This window comes from Pseudochaenichthys georgianus, chromosome 13 (genome assembly GCF_902827115.2).
Source record: "Pseudochaenichthys georgianus chromosome 13, fPseGeo1.2, whole genome shotgun sequence".
In the NCBI taxonomy this organism is placed as follows: Eukaryota; Metazoa; Chordata; class Actinopteri; order Perciformes; family Channichthyidae; genus Pseudochaenichthys; species Pseudochaenichthys georgianus.
The window spans coordinates 41,889,666-41,914,463 of NC_047515.1; the positions used below are offsets into that span (position 1 = coordinate 41,889,666).

General features: G+C 43.9%; 1 protein-coding gene across 1 annotated transcript; it reads left to right on the forward strand.

Annotated features, from left to right (window-relative positions):
* The first annotated feature begins 975 nt into the window (after positions 1-975).
* sgpp2 (sphingosine-1-phosphate phosphatase 2) lies at positions 976-24,565 on the forward strand. Its single transcript, XM_034097909.1, has 5 exons — positions 976-1,231; positions 4,583-4,726; positions 13,068-13,247; positions 20,933-21,022; positions 23,425-24,565. The coding sequence occupies exons 1-5, from the start codon at positions 1,019-1,021 to the stop codon at positions 23,971-23,973; spliced, it is 1,176 nt and encodes a 391-aa protein (XP_033953800.1). The 5' UTR covers positions 976-1,018; the 3' UTR covers positions 23,974-24,565.
* The last annotated feature ends 233 nt before the right edge of the window (positions 24,566-24,798 follow it).

A 24,798-nucleotide genomic window follows, 5' to 3' on the forward strand; every position in this document is an offset into this window, starting at 1 on the left:
AAGCGTACTCGACATTGAGGGGGAGGAAGAAAACAGGGCCTGAAATGAAAGAGTTTTTTGTTAAATCAAAACATTGCACGATTACAATTGCTATAGGTATTTTATTTTTGTTGGCATGTGTACACTACAACTTGCTGAAGAAGATACATCCTCGTTTTGTTCTTGCACCTTTACGGCCTTCAAAGTGTCCCAAGAGTCATCTTTTCAATAACGTTGTTTTGAGATTCATCAAGAAATCAGCGAGCAATTAGTGGATCTCGTCGTTGTTGTTTTGAAGCGTGGTCGTGTTGATAATGCTTCACTCCTAAGACTATTGCTGCCTGACCACAAGACAAGCCGTTTGCAGTGGATTGGACCTCAGAAAGCTCTGTGTGTGTGTGTGTGTGTGTGTGTGTGTGTGTGTGTGTGTGTGTGTGTGTGTGTGTGTGTGTGTGTGTGTGTGTGTGTGTGTGTGTGTGTGTGTGTGTGTGTGTGTGTGTGTGTGTGTGTGTGTGTGTGTGTGTGTGTGTGTGTGTGTGTGTGTGCTCAAACTACATGGAATGGCCACAATAATAGGAACATATTGTTGAGATGAAAAGGAAAAGGAGGAAAGATGTGTTCACTTTATATTTTGAGTGTTAACTTTTGAAATCAGTCAGAGCGAAGTGATCTCGTTCAAAGTTCAATAAATACAATTCCTCAATGAAAACAAATCAAAAAACACTTAAAGGTAATTAATGTCTATTTCCATCATATCTCATGGTAAACAATGTATTTGAATCCCACACCAGCCTAGTTCTACTTCCTCTCCTTACACTTTAATACACTTCTCATCAATGTTAAGAGATACACAATATAAACCTGAAACCATCCCAGTGGGTCTAGGACCAATGGATTACTTCCTGTCGCGGAGGCCCCGCCCCCTCGTGTAACCCCGCCCCCTTTACACACCTGCAGCCGCACCTGCCCACACACACCTCACCGGCTCAGGAAACACACAACACACACACACCTCATTATCTCCCCTCTCCCCCCGGATATGCGCGAGCTGCTCTCTTACCTGCACGAGCCGGAGCTGGTGGCCCGGTTCCAGAGGCGATGCGGACTCTTTCTGGTCCGGGACCCGCATCACGGTCCACAGAGGAAGAGAGAGCACGCTGCGGACGAACCACGTGCACAGCGGAACGGAAGATGGGACCACCAGGATAAGAATTCAAACTATGAAATCCAGCAGAACGGATGTGCTGTTAATGTGAGTCTGAGTAAACACGCATTTTTCATATTCAAAATAGAAACCAAACATCATGTAAGGAAACCTTTCCTAACACGTGTGGCACTAAAAAACAAGTTTAGCATATTAAAGAGCCTGGTTTGCATTGTTTGTTTAATTAAGGAGGTGATATTGACACTCACCAGGTGTACTGATAATAACATGTTAAAAGGAGTATTCAAATCTTGAAATCTAGAAGAAGTAAAAATGCAACATGTGTAATTGTAGATAAAGTATTAACAAGACTCTGTATTTTCTTAATGTAAGAAGTTAGAGTTACAGGCAACATGTTTTTTAGAGTAAATATCATATTTAAATAGTAATGTCAAGTCTTGAAATCTAGCAAGTTAGAGGTAAACATGTGTACTAGTATTCAAATGACCGGTACATTCTTGAAATATAGGAAGTGAGAGTAAAAGGCAACATGTTTCTAGTGTAAATATCATATTTAAGTAGGCTACATGTCGGTTCTTGAAATCTAGGAACTGACATGCCGCGTGCGGGAACTAGAGTAAATAAGGGATTCAAATGATGCAAAGCAAAGAGCGACTGGATTTTCTCGTCCGTCCGGGTGTGTCTGTCACCAGATCCTCATCTCAACAAAGATCAGACCGCGTGGGGAGTTTACATTCTTCCGTCTCTCTGTTCTTACGCGAAGTGTTTATTCAGGATTATCACCAGGATGAAGATTAAACAAGGTCAAGCTACTTACAGGTTTATAAGATCCCTTTGTGCAGTAAACGGAGCTCCTTCAGGGTGGAGGCCGGCAGAGAAATAGTTGAATTAATCTAAAAACAGCAATGATTGGTTCCTAAAATGCTCGTGTAGCTTCAGTCTTATATCAGCGCCATAAAGCAAAAGTAGGAACTGAGACATTTTTATAGAAGAATGAATCGTTTATAAAACTATTCAAGGGTAGCCACAGTTCACTTATCATAAGTACTTCACCTGTAAATGTATAATGTGTGTGTTAACTCTGACATTATGTGATATATTGACCGGGGTTATCTCGGGTTGGGCTTGGAAACTTTAGATCCATGAGAGAAAGGCTACTGGCTGTTTTTTACCTGACTTAAGAGTTATAAGTATATAACGTGATGTGGTAAGAGAGACATTATAAACATGTGACCTGCAATAAGCATAATAAAGTGCGCTTCTTTAATCAATTAAAAAGATAAATTCAAGTATTCTTTCACACACAGTGACGTCACGAGCTACCCACAATGCAACGCACGCCATATATATATATATATATATATAAATACGCCATTTTCCTGGAGGTGCAAATATAAACAGCTAGCTAAAGTAGCCAGGCAGAGCGCACTAGGTTTTTCTTCTGAATTAACGACCGAAGAAATCGCTGCATGTCTTCGGATTACATCTCTGGACTGGAGGGGTGTGCTCGAGGTCGTTACCAGGGTAACTAGAGCTGTGTGGGTTGTCCGATCGCCCTTACAGACTGATGCAGATGTATGGAAACACGACCCTCGAAAGTGGCCTTCGTCGATTTTGGCAGCATCTACGTCTATCTTCTGGAAACACCAGGTGAACACCCCACTTGTCACAATAATATTATCATGCCATTGTATATATGTGGTATTTTAGAATTGACTAGATATTGATTAAGGCAATAGACTATGATATTCAGTACAGGAAGCTTAGCAACACCGAGACGGTGTACGGCTGCTTGCACCTCGCGTGAAACGGCAGATACCGGAAGTACGGTGTCGCCCTCGGCCCAATACCCGTATGTGTGAAAGAGGATGTGAAACGGGTGATTCTCACCGACACAGGGTGTGGCTGCTGCTTGTTGATATGTAGATGTAATCTGAAACCGGTCCAGCTTTAGGAAAGTCTGACATCTAAGAATATCAGTTTAGGTTTTACATTTAGGATTGTTGATACGACAGCGGTATGTTTCCTATGTGTTATCTAAAGATAGCGATCTCAAAAGGTTCACACGCATACATTAGGATGATGAAAAGCGTCGGTATGTGATAAAGAGGGCTGTAACCATGGGTTACAACATGAGCACCAAAATACAGTAGAGCAATATTCATGTCGCACTGTTGGCGGAGCCTGACTTACGTTTTGCCATTTCGAAACTGTAGCTGCTGACATGACAATAAAGCCTTGAATCCTCTGATGACACAGATTATTATAAATATCTATAATAAGCCGATTCAGAGTGGGGTTTCCTCTCCTTCGCCAATGTAAGAAGTGGCTCTTTTCCATTTCCTACCGACAGAATCAAACCACGTTCTGTGCATCATAGCTTCTGATATGCGGGACGTTAATGCGCACATTGTACGCAATATCTGTCTTCTTTTTTTTTTATCACTGCCGAATTTTATTCTATATTTTATTCCATTTGACTCCATTCTATTCCTATACTGCTATATTTTACTATATTCTTTTAAATATTTTTTTAATCTTATTATACTTTTCTTTAAAAAGTTCTCTTTCTTTGTTTTTACATTTGTGTTTTACTCGTATGCATGCTCCATGACATCAAGTCCAATTCCTTGAACCTACCTGGCATTAGAGCGGAGCGGGGAGGACGTGTTTACCCGGAAGGAAGCTGCCGGTTCCCTCGACACAAAGCGATGGGATTTCTCCACAGGATGTTGGAAAATAGCTGGAAATAATGTCTGTGGAAAACGAACCTGTTTGATCGATGCACGTTTTGTTCAGCCGGATAATCTCCACATGTCTACTTTTATAATGTTCGAATCATAAATCTAATGTCCAGAAGCTAAATGCTAACGTGATGCTATAAAGGAGCTACAGCGAGTCCAGCCGCACGACTTCAACGTCACGCCGACTTCAGATCCAGATTCAAACACAGATTCTAGATGGAACGAGTTGAAGCTTTTGTTTGAACACTCTGCAGGAGGCAGGGACTTGCTTTCAAGCAGAACAGAAACTAACTCAGAGGAGTGTTCACGTGTTCGGCGTAATGACGTACAACGGCCTCCACGACTTCTGTAGTCCTCTTTAGCCACTTGGTAACAACCATCGTTTCTCAGACACGTCAAGTCAGTCACTGCTGATGATTTAATGTCGTAGAACAAAACGTGATCCGTCTCTTCGATGTGTCTCAACCTCAGACCTTAGTTCAGCTACTTTCCTAAACCCTACGGAGAGATCCCATTGGCTCAGAGACCAGGGAACAGGAAGTGGATGCTGACTCACTTCCTGGTTTTAGGACGCGTCAATGCACCACACACACACACACACACACACACGATTCTGATATAACGGCTTAGTTGGTATATCTCTGTGTGACGAGGCGCCTGGTCTGAAGGCGTCTTGTGTTTCCTCTCTCCTCAGTTCGAGGTGAGAAACCGGTTTCTGCACGTCCTGTTCCTGGTGTCCGCCGCTCTGGGTCATGAAGTCTTCTACATCACCTGCCTGCCCTTCATCCACTGGAGCCTCGACCCCTTCCTGTGCCGACGCCTCGTCAACATGTGGACCGTAAGTCACGTCCATGTGTCCTCTTTGTTTCATGCTCTTTACATTCCACATCTTCTTTGTATTTGGATTCTTCCTCAGATTCTTTACAGATTTTTATTCTTCTGTGTTTTCTTCTTCCCTTCTTCGTATTCATCTTCCCCTCCTTTGTTTTAAAAAATCTCCTTCGTCTTCCGTTTCTTCGTCTTCTCTGTCTTCTCCTTCTCCCTCAGTCTGATGCTCCACAAAGCCACCTCTCTTCTCTCTTCTGCTCTTCATCTCCGTCTCTTCACCTCTCAACCTCCTTTCATCCTCCTCCCCTCCACTGACCTGTCTCTGACACCATGTCCATATCCTCCGGCCTGAGGGGGGGGGGGGGGGCACAGGGTCCAAGCCCCTTGACACAATGAGAGGCCACACATGAGGACGTTAGAGGGAGAAAAAAACCGTCCATGATCTCCTCTTCAGATGTTGGGCAGAATCCGCCACATTACGATACAAGACCCTGTGAGTGCGGCGTCTTGAGGGGGTTTCCCGACATGTCTTAATTTAAATTAAAGAGTGTTTCGTGTCGTCGTTGCTGTGGACCTTCTTAATCTACCTTCTCTGGGGGCCCCCTTCTGGTCCGGGGCCCCGAGCAGTTGCCTGGCTTGCCTGTTCGCAAGCAGCGGCCCTGCACCCAGCTCTATTCCAGTTATGGGGAAGCATAAAACATTTAAACCGGGAAATGGTATATATCGTGATACTGTAATAGTTTTGTAAATTATATTAAGACATTGTGTGAAGTAAGGGTTAGTTAGTTTGCCTCAAATGAGACGACACTTAAAAGCAAATCTTAAACCAGTAAGATAATTCAAAACAGTTGATTAAGGCCACAAGAAAAACTTACAGATTGAAATATATATAACGATACAGTAACTGAGATTTAGTGGAAGGGAAGTATGAACCTGCGCAACATAGAAATGCTCAAGTACAAGTATCTCAGACTTGTGCTTTCAGTTCAATATGTCGGTGATTGTATTTAGTTACGTTCCTTAGAAACACCAGGCGAAGTTGAACGATCGTTACCAGTCAACTGTGAAGTCTGTAGAAAGCCATTCGGAGGCGGAGGTGCTTCTGCACCTCCACCATACTTAATTAAAATACATGTTGTCCACATGGTTAGCCTTGAAAGAACGTTGTGCTTCCTGCAATTTGAATATTTGTGCATTTCTATAATTGCGCAACACATAAGTTCATATCGCCCAAACCTCCTCTGCCCTGTGTGTCCCGCCCCGGCTCTGAACTGAGCCCCCTTTCGATTGGCCCCCCAGGGGAAGAGACTCCATTCTTCTGACTGCACCAGGCCCCTGTGTGAACTCCCCATAAACACACACACACACACACACACACACACACACACACACACACACAGAGACAGACACTCGCCTGCTAAACACACTCATTGCCCTCCCTCTAGTTAGACATTACCAGCTTTACCCGGCGTCCTCCTCCCCTTAGTCTCGCTGAGTGTTTTATTGGCCTCATCAGAGCTTTCTCTCTCTCTCGTGTGTGTGTGTGTGTGTGTGTGTGTGTGTGTGTGTGTGTGTGTGTGTGTGGTGTGTGTGTGTGTGTGTGTGTGTGTGTGTGTGTGGTGTGTGTGTGTGTGTGTGTGTGTGTGTGTGTGTGTGTGTGTGTGTGTGTGTGTGTGTGTGTGGTGTGTGTGTGTGTGTGTGTGTGTGTGTGTGTGTGTGTGTGTGTGTGGTGTGTGTGTGTGTGTGTGTGTGTGTGTGTGTGTGTGTGTGTGTGTGGTGTGTGTGTGTGTGTGTGTGTGTGTGTGTGTGTGTGTGTGTGTGGTGTGTGTGTGTGTGTGTGTGGTGTGTGTGTGTGTGTGTGTGTGTGTGTGTGTGTGTGTGTGTGTGTGTGTGTGTGTGTGTGTGTGTGTGTGTGTGTGTGTGTGTGTGTGTGTGTGTGTGTGTGTGCCCTCGGGGCGCGTCACCCCACACTTCTAACAGCACCCAGTCTTTGTGCTGCTGGAGTTATCCAAGGTTCACGGAGGACTGTCTGTCTCAGACACAACGCTGACAACTCATGCCAACATTTCCAGTGCATGTGAAGTGCACTCATGCGAACATGAAGACGAGTATGCAGGAGAAATGCACGGCTAGCCCCACGTAAAGACATCATCACATCTGAGAAAGGATGTTTATGTTGGCGTGAAGGAATGCTTTTGAGTAAGATTCAGTCCGCAGCGGTTTATGTATTGAAATAGTTGGACCACGAAACACAACAACAACCACGTGTTTGAATACAATAAGTTCAATGTGTTGCATCCTTTGAATTTCTTCTAAAATCCAATAGTAAATTAATACAATAAGAAGAAGCATAGAAGAGATAGAAGATTGCATCCCTACTCATGCAAGCATGTTGTCACGGCGGCTGCCTGCTTGGTCCTCTTAGCGGTGCCAATACGTAGAGGAGCTGTGCGGTTGCCCTGACGTGATTGGCTGCCATCTCCTGGTCCGCCCCCTGAGGATTGTGATTGGAGCACCTCCCTTTGTTAGGCTGTACCACTTTAATAGTGAGGGTTGTTGTTTAGTTCGTTAGTATTTCTTTGTATGTCAGTAGACTCAGCTTTTAGAGTCCTCCTTTTGTTTGGTTGGTGATCAACCTGTGCCCTTTCTGTTTGTTCCTGGCTTCGTGCCTGCCATTTTGTTTTATAATAAAACTACTTATAACTATTACCAATTCCAACGGGTGTGTGTTGCACTGCCTCAGTGGGGACGTTAAACATGTACATACTTGATAAAAATAGTTTTTTAAATTCCAGTACGCTAGCAAAATGCTGCAAGTTTGGACCAAAATAACCCGTGTTTAATGTGCAGTCTAGTTTTCAATGCAATGTTATGGCCGTTGTGTCGAAACGTGCAGTTAGTAGCGGACCAGGGGAGATGTCCTCTGGATGGAAATCACCTGCCATGTTGCTGCAATGCACCTGCGTCCACGTTTCACCTGCCGCTTGGGAGTTCACACCGTGCACGCTCTCCGCTTTGGGATTTTATAGAACACGAGTCAGAAGTGAGACGTCCTTGTAAACCAAGTAGCCTAGAAAAACACACAACACACACACACACACACACACACACACACACACACACACACACACACACACACACACACACACACACACACACACCTTCTGTCCTTCTTTACTCTGTTCCTTTGCTTGCAGGGTGACTTTGGTCGACTTAGAGAACAGTAGCTGTCAGTAACCATCTGGTCCTGAGTTACATTGTCGCATGGTTTAAATGTGCAGCATGATTTCATGCAAATGATGCTGTTAGGAATATCAACACGCTGTAAGTTGTACATGGAGGGCAAACAATAGGCGCGTTCACACCGCAGTACTTTTCCCACAAAGGTTCATCAGAACTCTTTAGTTCTCATGAACTAAGTACAGATCGCGTTCACACCAGAATAAGTCCCCGAGGGAGGATTAGGCAAATGAAGCCGCTGACGTCACTTCTTCTTCTTCTGCTTTGGGTTTACTGGCAGGCCGCAACCCACTTCACGGCGTATACTGCCGCCCGGAGTCCCCGGCCGGAAGTCCCCGGAGTTGGGGAAGGCTTCAGTAGAAGCTGCTGGGACTCCCAGCAGCTTCTACTGAAGCCTTCCGAGTAAATCGCCAGAACGCCGACACCTCCTCATCTCCACCGCTCCCATGTTTTATTTGTGTTGCCATAAGTTAGTCTCTCTGCGTTTCTGCGCTGGGCTAATGCTAATGCTAATAATGCTAATGCTAATAATGCTAATGCGAGGATAATAAAATGGCGGCTTCACAAAACTTGGGCGTGGTTTGCAATCCGCCCAGCCAATCAGAAATATAGCTCTTTTCTCAAAAAAGAGCCGCTCGAAAGTTTCGAGGGGGTAAAAAGGTTCGCATGAACTACTTTGAGTACCGGCTCTTTTTGGTGTGAACGCGATAAAAGAGTTCTCATGAACCTTTGTGGGAAAAGTACCGCAGTGTGAATGCGCCTAATGTGACGTGGGTGATGTTAACGATGACAGAGGATGGCCACGTTCAATGACACACACTCACCTTCTCCGCAGGAGACAACACTTGGACTTGGATTAGCAATCATAAGCCGCGTTCACACTGCGATACTTTTCCCACAAAGGTTCATGCGAACTTAGTTCATGATCGCGTTCACACCAAAAAGAGCCGGTACTAAAAGTAGTTCATGCGAACCTTTTTACCCCCTCGAAAGTCCCTGCTAGAGAGCAGGGACTTTCGAGCGGCTCTTTGGTGAGAAAAGAGCTATATGTCTGATTGGCTGGGCGGATTGCAAACCACGCCCCGTAAAACTCCCAAAAAGTTTTGTGAAGCCGCCATTTTATTATCCTCGCATTAGCATTATTAGCATTAGCATTAGCCCAGCGCAGAAACGCAGAGAGACTAACTTATGGCAACACAAAATAAAACATGGGAGCGGTGGAGATGAGGCGGTGTCGGCGTTCTGGCGATTTACTTGGAAGGCTTCAGTAGAAGCTGCTGGGACTCCCAGCAGCTTCTACTGAAGCCTTCCCCAACTCCGGGGACTTCCGGCCGGGGACTCCGGGCGGAAGTATACGCCGTGAAGTGGGTTGCGGCCTGCCAGTAAACCCAAAGCAGAAGAAGAAGAAGTGACGTCAGCGGCTTCATTTGTCTAATCCTCCCTCAGGGACTTATTCCGGTGTGAACGCGATCTGTACTTAGTTCATGAGAACTAAAGAGTTCTGATGAACTAAGCTTGAACCTTTTGTGGGAAAAGTACCGCAGTGTGAACGCGGCTATTGATGCAGGCAGGAGATCAGAATCTGTTATCAGTACAAACGTGTGACCACAGTTTCCTTGTAGTGATGACAAGGCAAGATCACACTGTTTGTACTGGCATAGCAACTGCATTGTTCTGCATCAAGTCAACAGTAACAACATGAACAACTGTGTGTGTGTGTGTGTGTGTGTGTGTGTGTGTGTGTGTGTGTGTGTGTGTGTGTGTGTGTGTGTGTGTGTGTGTGTGTGTGTGTGTGTGTGTGTGTGTGTGTGTGTGTGGTGTGTGTGTGTGTGTGTGTGTGTGTGTGTGTGTGTGTGTGTGTGTGTGTGTGTGTGTGTGTGTGTGTGTGTGTGTGTGTGTGTGTGGTGTGTGTGTGTGTGTGTGTGTGTGTGTGTGTGTGTGTGTGTGTGTGTGTGTGTGTGTGTGTGTGTGTGTGTGTGTGTGTGTGTGTGTGTGTGTGTGTGTGATTATGCACACACTTCTACGGGTAGGCAGTTTCATTGTGCGGCGTGTTGAGCACACAGTCATGGTGAATAGATGGGATTAGAGCGCTGCTGTCTATTGTCCACTGCATGCAGTACAGTGGGTGTGTGTAGATGTCAATATTGGAATAACACACTTTATTTGTATACACAACGAGAGGACAAAGAGATGGGAAAGCATGATTAAGCCTTTAGATGTAAGCTTTAATCTGAATACTCTCTTTTAGTCTTCAAACCTACTCGAGCGAACACTCATACAAGTTGACGATAACGTAAATATCGTGACATGAATAGAATACAAAATGCTGATAAATCTGTCTAACTTTGCTTAATGTGTGGCGTGCGGCAAAGGAATCACAAACATTCAACATTGATATCACTTAAATACTCCGACAGCTCTTAACTCAGATGTTGATCTCTGCAGGTTACACATCTCGTTGTTGGTGTTCGTGAGTCAGAGGAACATGATGCAATGTCTGGTTTCTTAGGTGTATCTTGAACTTTGAGAGAGCCAGGCGAGCCATTTCCTCCTGCGTCAAGCCTCTTTTAAAATGCATGCATCTTTTATTTAGTCTCAAAAGGTCCCGTTGAGACACGAGAGCTCTTTCCACGCAGTCCTGGTCTAAAAAAAGTCTTGATTTGAACAAAAATCCTCCTGAATCTGGGCTCGAGGCTTCAACGCAACTAAGGGAATCTTTCAAAGGAAATGGATGGAGGCGTGTGGCGCAGTGGATAGTGCGTTGGTGTTGGGATCAGGGGGCACAGGTTCAAACCCCACTGCAGTCAGCATGTCGTCGTGTCCCTGAGGCTCTTCACCCCACATTGCTCCTGTGGGACATTATAATGAGAAATAATAGTGTAGTTCGCTCCATAAATGCACTCATAAAAACATGTTTTTTTTTTGCCCGTTTGTTGTTGAAGAACTTTAACTCATCCCCGTCCAACACCTTTTGGAAAACTCAATTTGAGAATGCTTTATATTTAGTGAGGAAAAGGAGGTTTTATGACGGTTGCTCCATTTAAATGAGTGAAAATGTATATGTGAACACAAGAAGTTAAAGTAAGGATGAGCAATAAAAAGATGTGTTAAAATTCAGATATTTATAGAAGCATAAGAGGTTGAGGTTAAATATTAAATAAAATATACAGAGGGAAGAAGTTAAAATAAGATGTCCAATATAAAATATAAATAAAATGTGCAAAAAAATATTAAATTAAATGAAGCAATTAAATAAATACAAGAAAGTTAATTAATTAAATTGTCCAATAAAGGGCAAAATCAAATAAGATAACATAAGTTTAAGTGCAAAAAAACATGAATACAATTAAGTCGCTTCCCTAACGGCAGGTCAGCAGGTAATTAAACGTCTCAGTTGCCATGGTAACGCTTCCTGATTGCAGGGACGGGGAAATACCAGCCTCTCTCCTCTCATCCTTAAACACACACATTAGTGCTCCTCTAACACAGCCTCTCATTAAATATACAAGGCGGGACTTTAAATAAACCCGGAGCAGAGGACCGCTGGGGAGACACACACACACACACACACACACACACACACACACCTTGTCATTCTGTCTGACCCTCGTTAGCAGAAGACGCTGCCTCAGCAAACCTCCTGAACTCTCGGTTTCTTACAATAGATTTAGTTTCTGTGCGTCTGCACTTTACACCATGTGGCTCTCCCCTCCTTCCTTTCCTCCTTCCCTCCTTCCTTTCTTCCTTTCTTTCTTGTGTTGAAAGGAAATGGTGATTACTTATTCACTACGCTGTGTGGTTAGTTTTTAGAGCAGATCAGGGTTCAGTATCTTCTCATCTTCCTGCAGCTCTCCGTTCTGCTCCTGTGTTCATGTCTGTGCTGTAATGACCTATATAGACGTGGAGGTGATTGATCTCTATTACACGAAGCCTAAATCCAATCCACTTTATTTATATAGTACAGTTTAAAAACAGAGGGTTTGCCAAAGTGCTTCACAATGAACATAACATTATAAGAAAACATAATATTACACGAATAGATAAAAAAAGCACACATAAGAATAAATACAAGGCACATAAAGGCTATGGACAGACAGTGAAAGCATACATGACACAGCTCAGACTGACTGACTGGTAAGCGAGGGGAAAGAGGTGGGTTTTTAGGCGGGACTTAAAAGCTTCAAGAGTGGGCGACAATTTAACACGAGGGGGCAGGTCGTTCCAGAGCCCGGGGGCTACCGATGAGAACGCTCGGTCTCCCCGGGTCTAAATGTATTCTAGTCGAGCACTATAGGGTTCAACGCTGCAACAGATGATCACATGGTCTCCAAGTCCCATCGTGCAGAAGTCTATGAGAAAATGTCCCTACTTCTCACATGATGTATGTACCTATGAACCTGAGGGGACAGAGCCTTCTGCGTCGCTACCCCCCCCCCCCCCCCCCCCCTCTGAAACTCACTCCCAAAACACGTCTGGCTGCAGTCCAATAGTCCAAAACTCACCTCCTATCTCCTATCCCTTGAGTGAAACGTCACGGGGTTAAGGGATAGTGGATAGGAGAATTCAAAGGACTTAGGAGAAGGTTTGAGAATCCGACTGCACTTTCACTATCGACGTGTTTATGATGTCATAAGTGTGCGTCTGCCGCTGTGGGGAAACTACAGCTTTCTACACAGCGGACGACTGTAAACGCATCGAGATGCTTTGCACCGTCCTTTTGAGGAACATATTCTCTAGACCAAGGTTGGAATTGAAATACAAAAGTGAAACTTATTGTTGTAACCCATAGCGACAATATATGATCCCCGATTATGAATTAGCATCTTGTTTTTGAGAAACACGAACCCCGTTTTTACGCTTTTCTCACCGAGCGTTATTACATCACATGTTAGGCGCTTTTATCCAAAGCATGCTGCCTGCAGTGGGGTTTGAACCTGTGACCCCCTGGTCCGAACACCAACGCACACTCCACTGCGCCACACGCCTCACATCACGGTCTAATCTTCACCCGCTTGTTTCGCACCCCTGTGTTGCGTAAGAACAAGAAGTGGTCCCCGATTATGTATTGATACCTTGTTCTTCACTCGCATGTCCCCTGTGTCCTCCCTCAGGTGGTGATGTACGTCGGCCAGGTGATGAAGGACGTCCTGAAGCTTCCTCGCCCCACCTGCCCCCCCGTGGTGAAGCTGGAGCCCCGGGTCGATGCCGAGTACGGCCTCCCCTCCACACACGCCATGGCCGCCACCGCCATCTCCTTCACCGTCTTACTCAGCGCCCCCTGCAGGATACAGGTGAGCAGCACGGAGGACGCTGGAAGGTCACCTGTGATCCAAAATCCACTTCTCCATGTCTCTTCTACATCACCATGTGTCCCCTCTTCTCCATGTCTCTTCTACATCAACATGTGTCCCCTCTTCTCCATGTCTCTTCCACATCAACATGTGTCCCCTCTTCTTCGTGTCTCTTCTACATCAACATGTGTCCCCTCTTCTTCATGTCTCTTCTACATCAACATGTGTCCCCTCTTCTTCATGTCTCTTCTACATCATGTGTCTCCTCTACCTCAACATGTGTCCCCTCTTCTTCATGTCTCCTCTACCTCAACATGTGTCCCCTCTTCTTCATGTCTCCTCTACCTCAACATGTGTCCCCTCTTCTTCATCTCTCTTCCACATCAACATGTGTCCCCTCTTCTACATCAACATGTGTCCCCTCTTCTTCATGTCTCTTCTACATCAACATGTGTCCCCTCTTCTACATCAACATGTGTCCCCTCTTCTCCATGTCTCTCTACATCAACATGTGTCCCCTCTTCTCCATGTCTCTCTACATCAACATGTGTCCCCTCTTCTCCATGTCTCTCTACATCAACATGTGTCCCCTCTTCTTCATGTCTCTTCTACATCAACATGTGTCCCCTCTTCTACATCAACATGTGTCCCCTCTTCTCCATGTCTCTCTACATCAACATGTGTCCCCTCTTCTCCATGTCTCTCTACATCAACATGTGTCCCCTCTTCTCCATGTCTCTCCTACATCAACATGTGTCCCCTCTTCTTCATGTCTCTTCTACTTCAACATGTGTCCCCTCTTCTCCTTGTCTCTCCTACATCAACATGTGTCCCCTCTTCTTCATGTCTCTTCTACTTCAACATGTGTCCGCTCTTCTTCATGTCTCTTCTACATCAACATGTGTCCCCTCTTCTTCATGTCTCTTTTACATCAACATGTGTCCCCTCGTCTCCATGTCTCTTCTACATCAACATGTGTCCCCTCTTCTTCACGTCTCTTCTACATCATGTGTCCCCTCTTCTTCACGTCTCTTCCACATCAACATGTGTCCCCTCTTCTTCACGTCTCTTCTACATCAACATGTGTCCCCTCTTCTTCATGTCTCTTCTACATCAACATGTGTCCCCTCTTCTCCATGTCTCTTCTACATCAACATGTGTCCCCTCTTTTTCATGTCTCTTCTACATCAACACGTGTCCCCTCTTCTTCATGTCTCTTCTACTTCAACACGTGTCCCCTCTTCTCCATGTCTCTTCTACATCAACATGTGTCCCCTCTTCTCCATGTGTCTTCTACATCAACATGTGTCCCCTCTTCTCCATGTCTCTTCTACATCAACATGTGTCCCCTCTTCTTCATGTCTCTTCTTCATCAACATGTGTCCCCTCTTCCTCATGTCTCTTCTACATCAACATGTGTCCCCTCTTCTCCATGTCTCTTCTACATCAACATGTGTCCCCTCTTCTTCATGTCTCTTCTACATCAACATGTGTCCCCTCTTCTTCATGTCTCCTCTACATCAACATGTGTCCCCTCTTCTTCATGTCTCTTCTACATCAACATGTGTCCCCTCTTCTTCATGTCTCTTCAACATCAACATGTGTCCCCTCTTCTTCATGTCTCTCCTACATCAACATGTGTCCCCTCTTCTCCATGTCTCTTCTACATCAACATGTGTCCCTCTTCTTCATGTCTCTTCTACATCAACATGTGTCCCCTCTTCTCCATGTCTCTTCTACATCAACATGTGTCCCCTCTTCTTCATGTCTCTTCTACATCAACATGTGTCCCCTCTTCTCCATGTCTCTTCTACATCAACATGTGTCCCCTCTTCTTCATGTCTCTTCTACATCAACATGTGTCCCCTCTTCTTCATGTCTCTTCTACATCAACATGTGTCCCCTCTTCTTCATGTCTCTTCTACATCAACATGTGTCCCCCTCTTCGTCATGTCTCTTCTACATCAACATGTGTCCCCTCTTCGTCATGTCTCTTCTACATCAACATGTGTCCCCTCTTCCTCATGTCTCTTCTACATCAACATGTGTCCCCTCTTCTTCATGTCTCTTCTACATCAACATGTGTCCCCTCTTCTTCATGTCTCTTCTACATCAACATGTGTCTCTTCTACATCAACATGTGTCCCCTCTTCTTCACGTCTCTTCCACATCAACATGTGTCCCCTCTTCTTCATGTCTCTTCTACATCAACATGTGTCCCCTCTTCTTCATGTCTCTTCTTCATGTCTCTTCTACATCAACATGTGTCCCCTCTTCTTCATGTCTCTTCTACATCAACATGTGTCCCCTCTTCTTCATGTCTCTTCTACATCAACATGTGTCCCCTCTTCTTCATGTCTCTTCTACATCAACATGTGTCCCCTCTTCTCCATGTCTCTTCTACATCAACATGTGTCCCCTCTTCTTCATGTCTCCTCTACATCAACATGTGTCCCCTCTTCTTCATGTCTCTTCTACATTTCTTGCCCTAAATGACTGGAGGCAATAACTAATAATGTACATTGTTCCTTAATTGGCAAAGCCTGAATCTGGGGGGTAACGGTTGTTATGGAAATGAATATTACAGCGAGCACTGACTGCGAATAATGTACTCGCACTTCATTAGAGCTGGGAAGTGTTGAGGTCTAATGGCGACGTTCTGTTTCTCGTTAGCGGTGCTATTAAAGGGCCATTTCCTTTGATGGCTTCCTTTTCAACATTAGAGAATCTCCAGTTAGTTTCCAAACGAGCAGCTTCACATTGTCTATATTACTATAAAGTAATTGTTGTGTAAATTCAATAGAGAAATGGTTAAACATAAGCGTGCATGACATTTCAGATTTCAGATGTGATATGCCTCACATGGGAAGTTGGTTGGTTTCAAGGTTCCCGAGAACAATAACTTGAAGGTTTGAGAGTGACCAGGTGCAAATAAACACCGCATCGTCGTCGTCGTCGTCGTCGTCGTCGTCGTCGTCGTCGTCGTCGTCGTCGTCGTCGTCATCGTCATCTCATATCATTCGGCTTTAACTCCACATATTGTTAGGGAATCATTTGCTTAAGTATTGCTTGGGTATTGCTGCTATCTCTCTTAAGGGGGAGGAGCTTGGGTATCGCTGCTATCTCTCTTAAAGGGGAGGAGCTTGGGTATCGCTGCTATCTCTCTTAAGGGGGAGGAGCTTGGGTATTGCTGCTATCTCTCTTAAGGGGGAGGAGCTTGGGTATTGCTGCTATCTCTCAAGGGGGAGGAGCTTGGGTATTGCTGCTATTTCTCTTGAGGGGGAGGAGCTTGGGTATTGCTGCTATCTCTCTTGAGGAGGAGGAGCTTGGGTATTGCTGCTATCTCTCTTAAGGGGGAGGAGCTTGGGTATTGCTGCTATCTCTCTTAAGGGGGAGGAGCTTGGGTATTGCTGCTATCTCTCTTGAGGGGGAGGAGCTTGGGTATTGCTGCTATGTCTCTTGAGGGGGAGGAGCTTGGGTATTACTGCTATCTCTCTTAAGGGGGAGGAGCTTGGGTATCGCTGCTATCTCTCTTAAGGGGGAGGAGCTTGGGTATTGCTGCTATGTCTCTTGAGGGGGAGGAGCTTGGGTATTGCTGCTATCTCTCTTAAGGGGGAGGAGCTTGGGTATTGCTGCTATCTCTCTTAAGGGGGAGGAGCTTGGGTATTGCTGCTATGTATTGCGAAGTCTTTCACGATACCGTTTCCTCTGCTTTGATCGTTGGATTTTGTGTGATATCGGGATGTTACGAATCTAGCTGCGTCGCAAGGTACATTTGGAGGGTTTTTAATGACAAAGAACACATTTATTTCACCGGGTAACTTATTCTATTTAGGGCTCTGGAAAACATACGGATATAGTCTTTTCCTGGTTTTAGGCTGCATCACAGCATCGTGCTTTTTTCATCCTTTTGTAGCTGTTCTATTAACCTTTAACCACTCAGCCACGTTATTAAGGACTACATGTAATTCTATCGTTTGGCCACTATGAAAAAGTGCTTCAAAGCCTGGCTTACTTTCTGTGGGTGTTTCCCTGGAGGACGAGTGGGATGAAGGAGGGTCTCTGCTGTCCATCACCTCCTCCTGAAGAACTGTTGGACAAAGGGTTTTGGGGGGGGAGGGTCCGATAGTCACCATCAGTCACTATCAGCCCCCACCCCTCCAGCTGCTGCTCTCCTGATGGACTCCAGCGAGTCAATGACTGTCAGTCAGCGTCTCCTCCTCGTCTTTATCTACTGCCAAGTCCATACAACACTCTCCATCGTGGCGTCGTCATCATCCTCTGTTTTAATGAACAATCCTTCAGTGGGTTCTTTGCATTCTCAAAGTCAACGAAACCTACCCCCAAAACACTCTCAGACCCTATACTGAAGTAAAAGGTCAAATACTGAGGTCTCAAAACGGTCCATTACAAGTCCTTAAATATGACTGAAGTAGAGGAACAAAAGCAGTACACATGTGTCACAGTATTCTATCATCGTTGAATATTATATATTATAAAACGGACAAGTCAAATCAAGCAATCTGATTGGTTCTTACCCGTGATATACTGAGCGTATACCACGGGTAGAATTGTAAGTTACTTTTCACATCAAGTCAGTATCCCTCCGCGTCTGAGAAAAACAGTATACCGTCGGGCCGAACCACGCCCCTTAGCTGTGATATAATGAGCATATACCACGGCCTGTCGTGAGCTATTGCTTAAATGTATTTGGGGCATCTTTTCAGCTTATATTTTCCCAAGTGTCATTCTCAAAGTCAAAGAAATCAACTTACAAAACACTCAGATGCTTTACTTAAGTAAAAGGTAAAATACTGAGGTCTCAAAACGGTGCATGACAAGTTAATGTCCGTAACCCTTAGATGCCCTTAGAGTGACTGGACCCTACACTCTTCCATAAGTGGGTCAATTTTTTTTGCTTTTATGCCATTTTTGTCATTTTGGTTAAGAAAAATTCACTTGTATAATATCTAGTATTATATTTTGGTTCACACTAGAAATATTTTATATTTAATTTTTCACTTTTTATAATTTTAGAAAAAAAAAGTACATTTTGAAAAAAAAACGATTTTTGACCCACTTATGGAAGCTTGGGGTAGACAATACAAACACTACAATTTCTTAAAATGTCCATTTTAAAATGTGAATGGCATGATATCCAAAACATGTTTTCTGAGGAATAGCTGGAATATGAAATGATGAAAAAATGTAATTACAACGATACTTCAAGAAATAAATTAAAATGACGCAATGATGGCAAAACATATTTATTTTACTGGCAGTTGTGGAGAATCAGAATACCTTTATTCGTGCCACAGAGGGGACATGTACGATTGGTACAGCAACGAGAGCCAACGATAAGGCTTTATAACTTAATATATCACTCAAGAAGCAGGCATTAAAAAAAATCTAGAAATTACACAATTTACAAGCGTTATAGCAGCCAGGTGAAAGAATACAAAGTTGCTAGTATAAATTGGCGGTAAATATATATTGCACATAAGTAGTAATGCACGGCAGGAGTGTTATAAGGCGCGTTCACACCGGAGTACTTTTCCCGTTTAGTTCCGTTAGTGCCTGGAATTTTGCGTTCACACCAAAAAGAGAACTTAGTTCCGAGAACTTTTACCCCCATTTTTAGTGCCTGCAAGAGAGGTGGTGCTTTGCTGGGGAGAAAAAAGTACCACTTTCTATTGGCTGGGCGAATTGCAAACCACGCCCCCTAAAACTCTGAAAAGATTTGTGAAGCCGCCATTTTATTTGCTGGCATTAGCATTATTAGCATTAGCATTATTAGCATTAGCATTCGCCCCGCGCATCAACGCAGAGAGAATAACTTATGGCAACACAAAAGAAAACATGGGAGCGGTGGAGATGAGGAGGTGTCGGCGTTCTGGCGATTTACTCGGAAGGCTTCAGGAGAAGCTGCTGGGACTCCTTCATATGCGTAATCTTCCCTCATGGAACGTATTCCGGTGTGAACGCGATCTGTACGTAAACAAAAATGTTCTAAAAAATTATAAATAGTGAAAAATTAAATATAAAATATTTCTAGTGTGAACCAGAATATAATACTAAATATTATACAAGTGATTTTTCTTCACCAAACATGGCATAAAAACACATATTATTCTAATACGGGTCCTTTTTGACGCACTTATGGAAGAGTGTAGGGTGCAGTCACTCGGGCATCTAAGGGTTAATATTGACATTAATGATGTGACCGTCTGTTTCCTGTAGATACTGAATTGCTCTTTCTACGGCACTGTTAGTGTACAGTTTTATGATCATGCTGCTGTGTTTATTGTATCTTTGTAACTCTGGCACAACCATCTCCTCTGGATGAATAAAGTCCCGTCTTGTCTGACTTGAGTAAAAGTACTCTTTCCTTCCCCCTCATGTACAGTACAGCGTTAAACTGTGACTTCACTCACGGCCCCCCTTTAGAGGAAAGAGCGTGTATAGATGAGTAGTGGGCTGAAGCCGGCGTCCAACGAAAAGCCACGAGGCCTCGGGGCAGATCGGGGGGGGTCAAAGGTCACGACAGTCAATCACACAGTGACCCCCTCCTGTCCCGACATCCTTTGTGTTCATTGAGAAAAAAAAGTCTTCATGAACTACCAGTGAAAAGGCTTCCAGCTGCAAAGACAGGGGAAAAGGCAGAGAGGAAGGGGAGGAGGAGGAGGGAGTGAAGGCCTCTCTTCTTATTTAAATTAGGAGGGGGATAAAAGCTGTAGGTAAAAGAGAGAGAGGGGGGAGAAAGGGGAGGGAGAACGTAACGGAGAGAGGAGGTGCTCGTTGTCTTTAAGAGGATTGATTATCTCTCTCTCTCTCTATCTACACTGAACAAAAATATAAACGCAACACTTTTGTTTTTGCTCCCATTTTTCATGAGATGAACTCAAAGATCTAAAACATTTTCTATTTACACAAAATAACCATTTCTCTCAAATATTGTTCACAAATCTGAAAAAATCTGTGATAGTGAGCACTTCTCCTTTGCCGAGATAATCCATCCCACCTCACAGGTGTGGCAGATCAAGATGCTGATAGACAGCATGATTATTGCACAGGTGTGCCTTAGGCTGGCCACAATAGAAGGCCACTCTGACACGTGCAGTTTTGCTTTATTGTGGGGGTCTGGGGGGGTCCGAAAACCAGGCATATATATTTTCTAGTCTTTTGAATTTGTATTGTACAATGCCATGGTATCAATAAAGTTCTTCTTATCTATTCTTATCTGCACTTCCTATGGTGGCCACCAGGTGCAAACGCATCAAGCGATAACATTTAAAAAAAATAAACTTTCTACATATATATCAAAGTACAATGTGAACATATTTACTTTAGTCTCTTGTGTTTTTATTAGGGCTGTCAAGTTAACGCGTTAATAACGCGCGATTAAAATTAAACAACATTAAAAATGTGTGATTAACTATTTTAATCGACTGACAGCCCTAGTTTTTATAAATGTGTTATTCTATTGTCTATATATCTTTATTGAACATTCTTACTTTACATTTTAACATTTTATGTTAGTTTTTTTTCATCTTTATTTTACTTAATTCAAACTTTCTTGAAACCCAATCACCCCCAGGATAAATAATGTATATTCTGATACTGATTCTAATATTATGACTGAAAAATATATTAAAGTGTGTGTGTGTGTGTGTTTTGTGTTCCAGTTCCAGTTTGAGTGGGGTCTTTTGATCGCTGTGACGCTGTCGTCTTTAGTGTGTCTGAGCCGCCTCTACACGGGCATGCACTCAGTTCTGGTGAGCTATCACACACACACACACACACACACACACACACACACACACACACACACACACACACACACACACACACACACACACACACAGTATAAAACATTCAGGGCAGGATTCATAATTCAGTAAAGTGTCTGCCTGAAGCCTTTTTGCCCGTACTCTTTATTCAGTATCGGCCGTCCCTTTTAAAACACATTCATCAGGCTGAACTCATCACTACCTTTCTGCTTCATGCGGAACATTTTCTTCCTGAATCTCCAGAAAGTGAAGGCTTGAGGTTATGAGGAAAAATGGCTGTATGCTTTCTTTCTGAGCGTTAGAGGAGAGATGCTATCGGTGTGTTGCAAAGCATCAACATATGAAGTGAAGCACTCTTATCGAGCGCGGCAAAAGTGGATCATGTACACTTTAAAAAACCTCTCCTATCAAATCCTCAAGATTTTAGGAAGGTGAGATCAGATTTCATCCATATGAGGCGTTGTTTTTTCAAAAATCTGCAAAATAGTCAAGCTAGCTGCACAGCTTGGAGAATAGCACAGTGAGCTTCATTAAAACATGAAGACCTTATCACAGACGATTACGTTTAGCAAAGTTAGTTGTCAAATAAAGTCGTATGCATTTTGAAGCAAACCTAAACACCCACTTCCTGTTTCATGCCGAACAATGTGGCGCCATGTAAAAGGTGTCTGAATGGAATTCGTTTGTAAATTAAATAGTATTTTAAAAGTCCAACACTTAAAAAAACAAAGACTATAGCCGCTTTCACACCAAGTACTTTGCCGTACTTGGTGCCAGCACTTAGTTCCCCCGTGGAACTAGTAAGTACAGATCGCGTTCACACCGGAATAAGTTCCATGAGGGAAGGTTTACGCATATGAAGGACTCCCAGCAGCTTCTACTGAAGCCTTCCGAGTAAATCGCCAGAACGCCGACACCTCCTCATCTCCACCGCTCCCATGTTTTCTTTTGTGTTTCCATAAGTTAGTCTCTCTGCGTTGGTGCACGGGGCTAATGCTAATAATGCTAATGCTAATAATGCTAATGCCAGCAAATACAATGGCGGCTTCACAAAGCTTTTCAGAGTTTTCCGGGGCGTGGTTTGCAATCCGCCCAGCCAATCAGAAAGTGGTACTTGTTTCTCCCCAGCAAAGCATCACCTCTCTAGCAGGCACTAACAATGGGGGAAAAGTTCTCGGAACTAAGTTCTCTTTTTGGTGTGAACGCAAAATTCCAGGCACTATCGGAACTAAATGGGAAAAGTACTCCGGTGTGAACGCGCCTATAACACTCCTGCCGTGCATTACTACTTATGTGCAATATATATTTACCGCCAATTTATACTAGCAACTTTGTATTCTTTCACCTGGCTGCTATATCGCTCGTAAATTGTATAATTTCTAGATTTTTTTTAATGCCTGCTTCTTGAGTGATATATTAAGTTATAAAGCCTTACCGTTGGCTCTCGTTGCTGTACCAATCGTACATGTCCCCTCTGTGGCACGAACAAAGGTATTCTGATTCTCCACAACTGCCAGTAAAATAAATATGTTTTGCCATCATTGCGTCATTTTAATGTATTTGTATGTGAATTTTAGCATGTAAAGTAGCATTTTTAATTTGTGAATATATTTATATATTTCAAGATACATTTATATATTATTTTAAATCTTGGGGTATGTTTTTGCCCCTCGTTTTAAGGCCATTATGAGATTTCTTGGTGCTGTTTTGCCCCCCTTAGTTTCTGACACTACTGTGCATGCACCATTACATTGCATTTAGCTGACGCTTGCATCGAAGGCAACTTAAAAAAAAGTGGAATCAACCATAAGGAAACCAACTCAAAATCTTGTAAGGCAGGGGTGTCCACACTTTTTTCTCCGAGGGCCACATACTGAAACACATACAAAGGGCTGGGCCGCTCACTGGAGGTACATTGCCTCATAAGTGAAGTTATAAGTTAGCTAAATCAATCAGATGTAGGTACATTACGCTTGATACTTGAATATGCTTTAAGAAAAAAGCAGCCTATATCCCAACTTTCAAAAGGGGTTTCATTTATTTTGTTCGCAGCTCATTCCTTAAAACAGAAGCCTCAGATTGATTATAATAAGGACAAATATGAAGCGTATATTTCAAGCTTATGCGAATTTGTTATTGGGCTTTTTCTCATCAACTTAGATTTGAACTTTAATTGAATGAATTTATTGTATTTTGAATATTGTGTAATATATTTTGAGAAGTACAATATAAGACGAGCGCAAGTTTGACGCGTGGGCCATATTTCATTATACTTTTTTGACTTAGCTGAGAGCCGATTCAACATGTTTGGACACCCCTCATGTAAAGTGTCTTTAAGTTCCATGAAAAGTAAACAAAATTAATTGTTGTTATTGTTCTGTTTTCAGGACGTGCTCAGCGGCGTCTTAATCTCCGCCCTCATCTTGTCCTCCACCTACCCGTACTGGGAGTCCATCGATCGGTTCCAGCTCTCCAGCAGCTTCTCCCCCCTGCTGGGCGTGTTTCTCCCCCTCCTGCTCAGCTACTCTTACCCCCAGTTGGACCACTACAGCACCACCAGGGGGGACACCACCACCATACTGGGGGCGTCAGGAGGCTGCTGGGTGGGCTACTGGCTGGACCATCAGCTGGGGGGGCCGCTTCACCCTCTGGGGGAGAAGATGCCCGCACGTCTCCCCCCTCTGACCTTAAACTCTGTGTTTCGTGGAGGCGCTCGCTCCCTGCTGGGAATCGTAGCTTTACTGGGAACTCGCCAGCTGGTGAAGACCCTCAGTCTGAAGGCGCTGTTCTCCTGCTACAGCGTGGAGACAAGTGACCGCAATGCGAGGAGGAGGAGAGAGATCGAAGTGCCGTATAAGCTCGTTACGTACATGGCTGTGGGGCTCGTTAACTCGCTATTAGTCAACAGGGGGTTTGTTCTCCTGGGGCTCCTGTGACGCGTTACTCTGACAACTGAAACCTTTTTAAAGCACTTAATGGTCTGATTTGCATAAATGGACTGCGTTTATATCGCGATTTGTCCAGAGATTTTAGATCCTGTATCCAAGTCAGAATGCACCCGTTCATACAGAGGCAGAGATCTGCTCAAGGGACGCTAACATTCACCACGTCATGCCATCGGGAGCAACGTGGGGTTAAATAGTTTGCCTCACGATACGTCCACACAAAACACTACCTCAGCTACGCAGCCACATGGGGACGACGACAGTGGACCAGTGATAAGGGCCCGTCTCTTAAAGGCTGGCACAAAATATATGAGTCTGTTTCCTTGGAATATTTAACACAGCCATATCCATCAAACCTGAGACCCTTACTTCAAAGGTGCTGCTGTAAACACACGTGCCTTGCTTGAACTTTTCTTAGGCCTGATTGATCAGCTGTTATTAAGAGGAACCTCCTCACGTGGGTCTCCTGTAACCTCTTCTGCATGTCTTAAAAATCTTAGCTGTTTTTGTTTCTTTCTATGTATGTATTTGTTGTGCCATCACTGAGTTTGTAAAAAGAAAGAAAAGTCAATAAATGTATTGATAAAAAGCCGATATTCATCCCACAGCTTGAAATCATTTATAATGCACGTGTACTAACAACCCCCTTTAGGACCCTCGGGTCTCCTGGCCTTTTAATTATACATTATATCTAAAGATAAAACTAAGATCAACATATTTGTGTATTAATTGATTATTGAATATTATACCTGAGGGCAGTGAACAGCGATCATACATTTAAGGCTCGAGAGGTAAAGGAAAAGTGTAATACAGCTA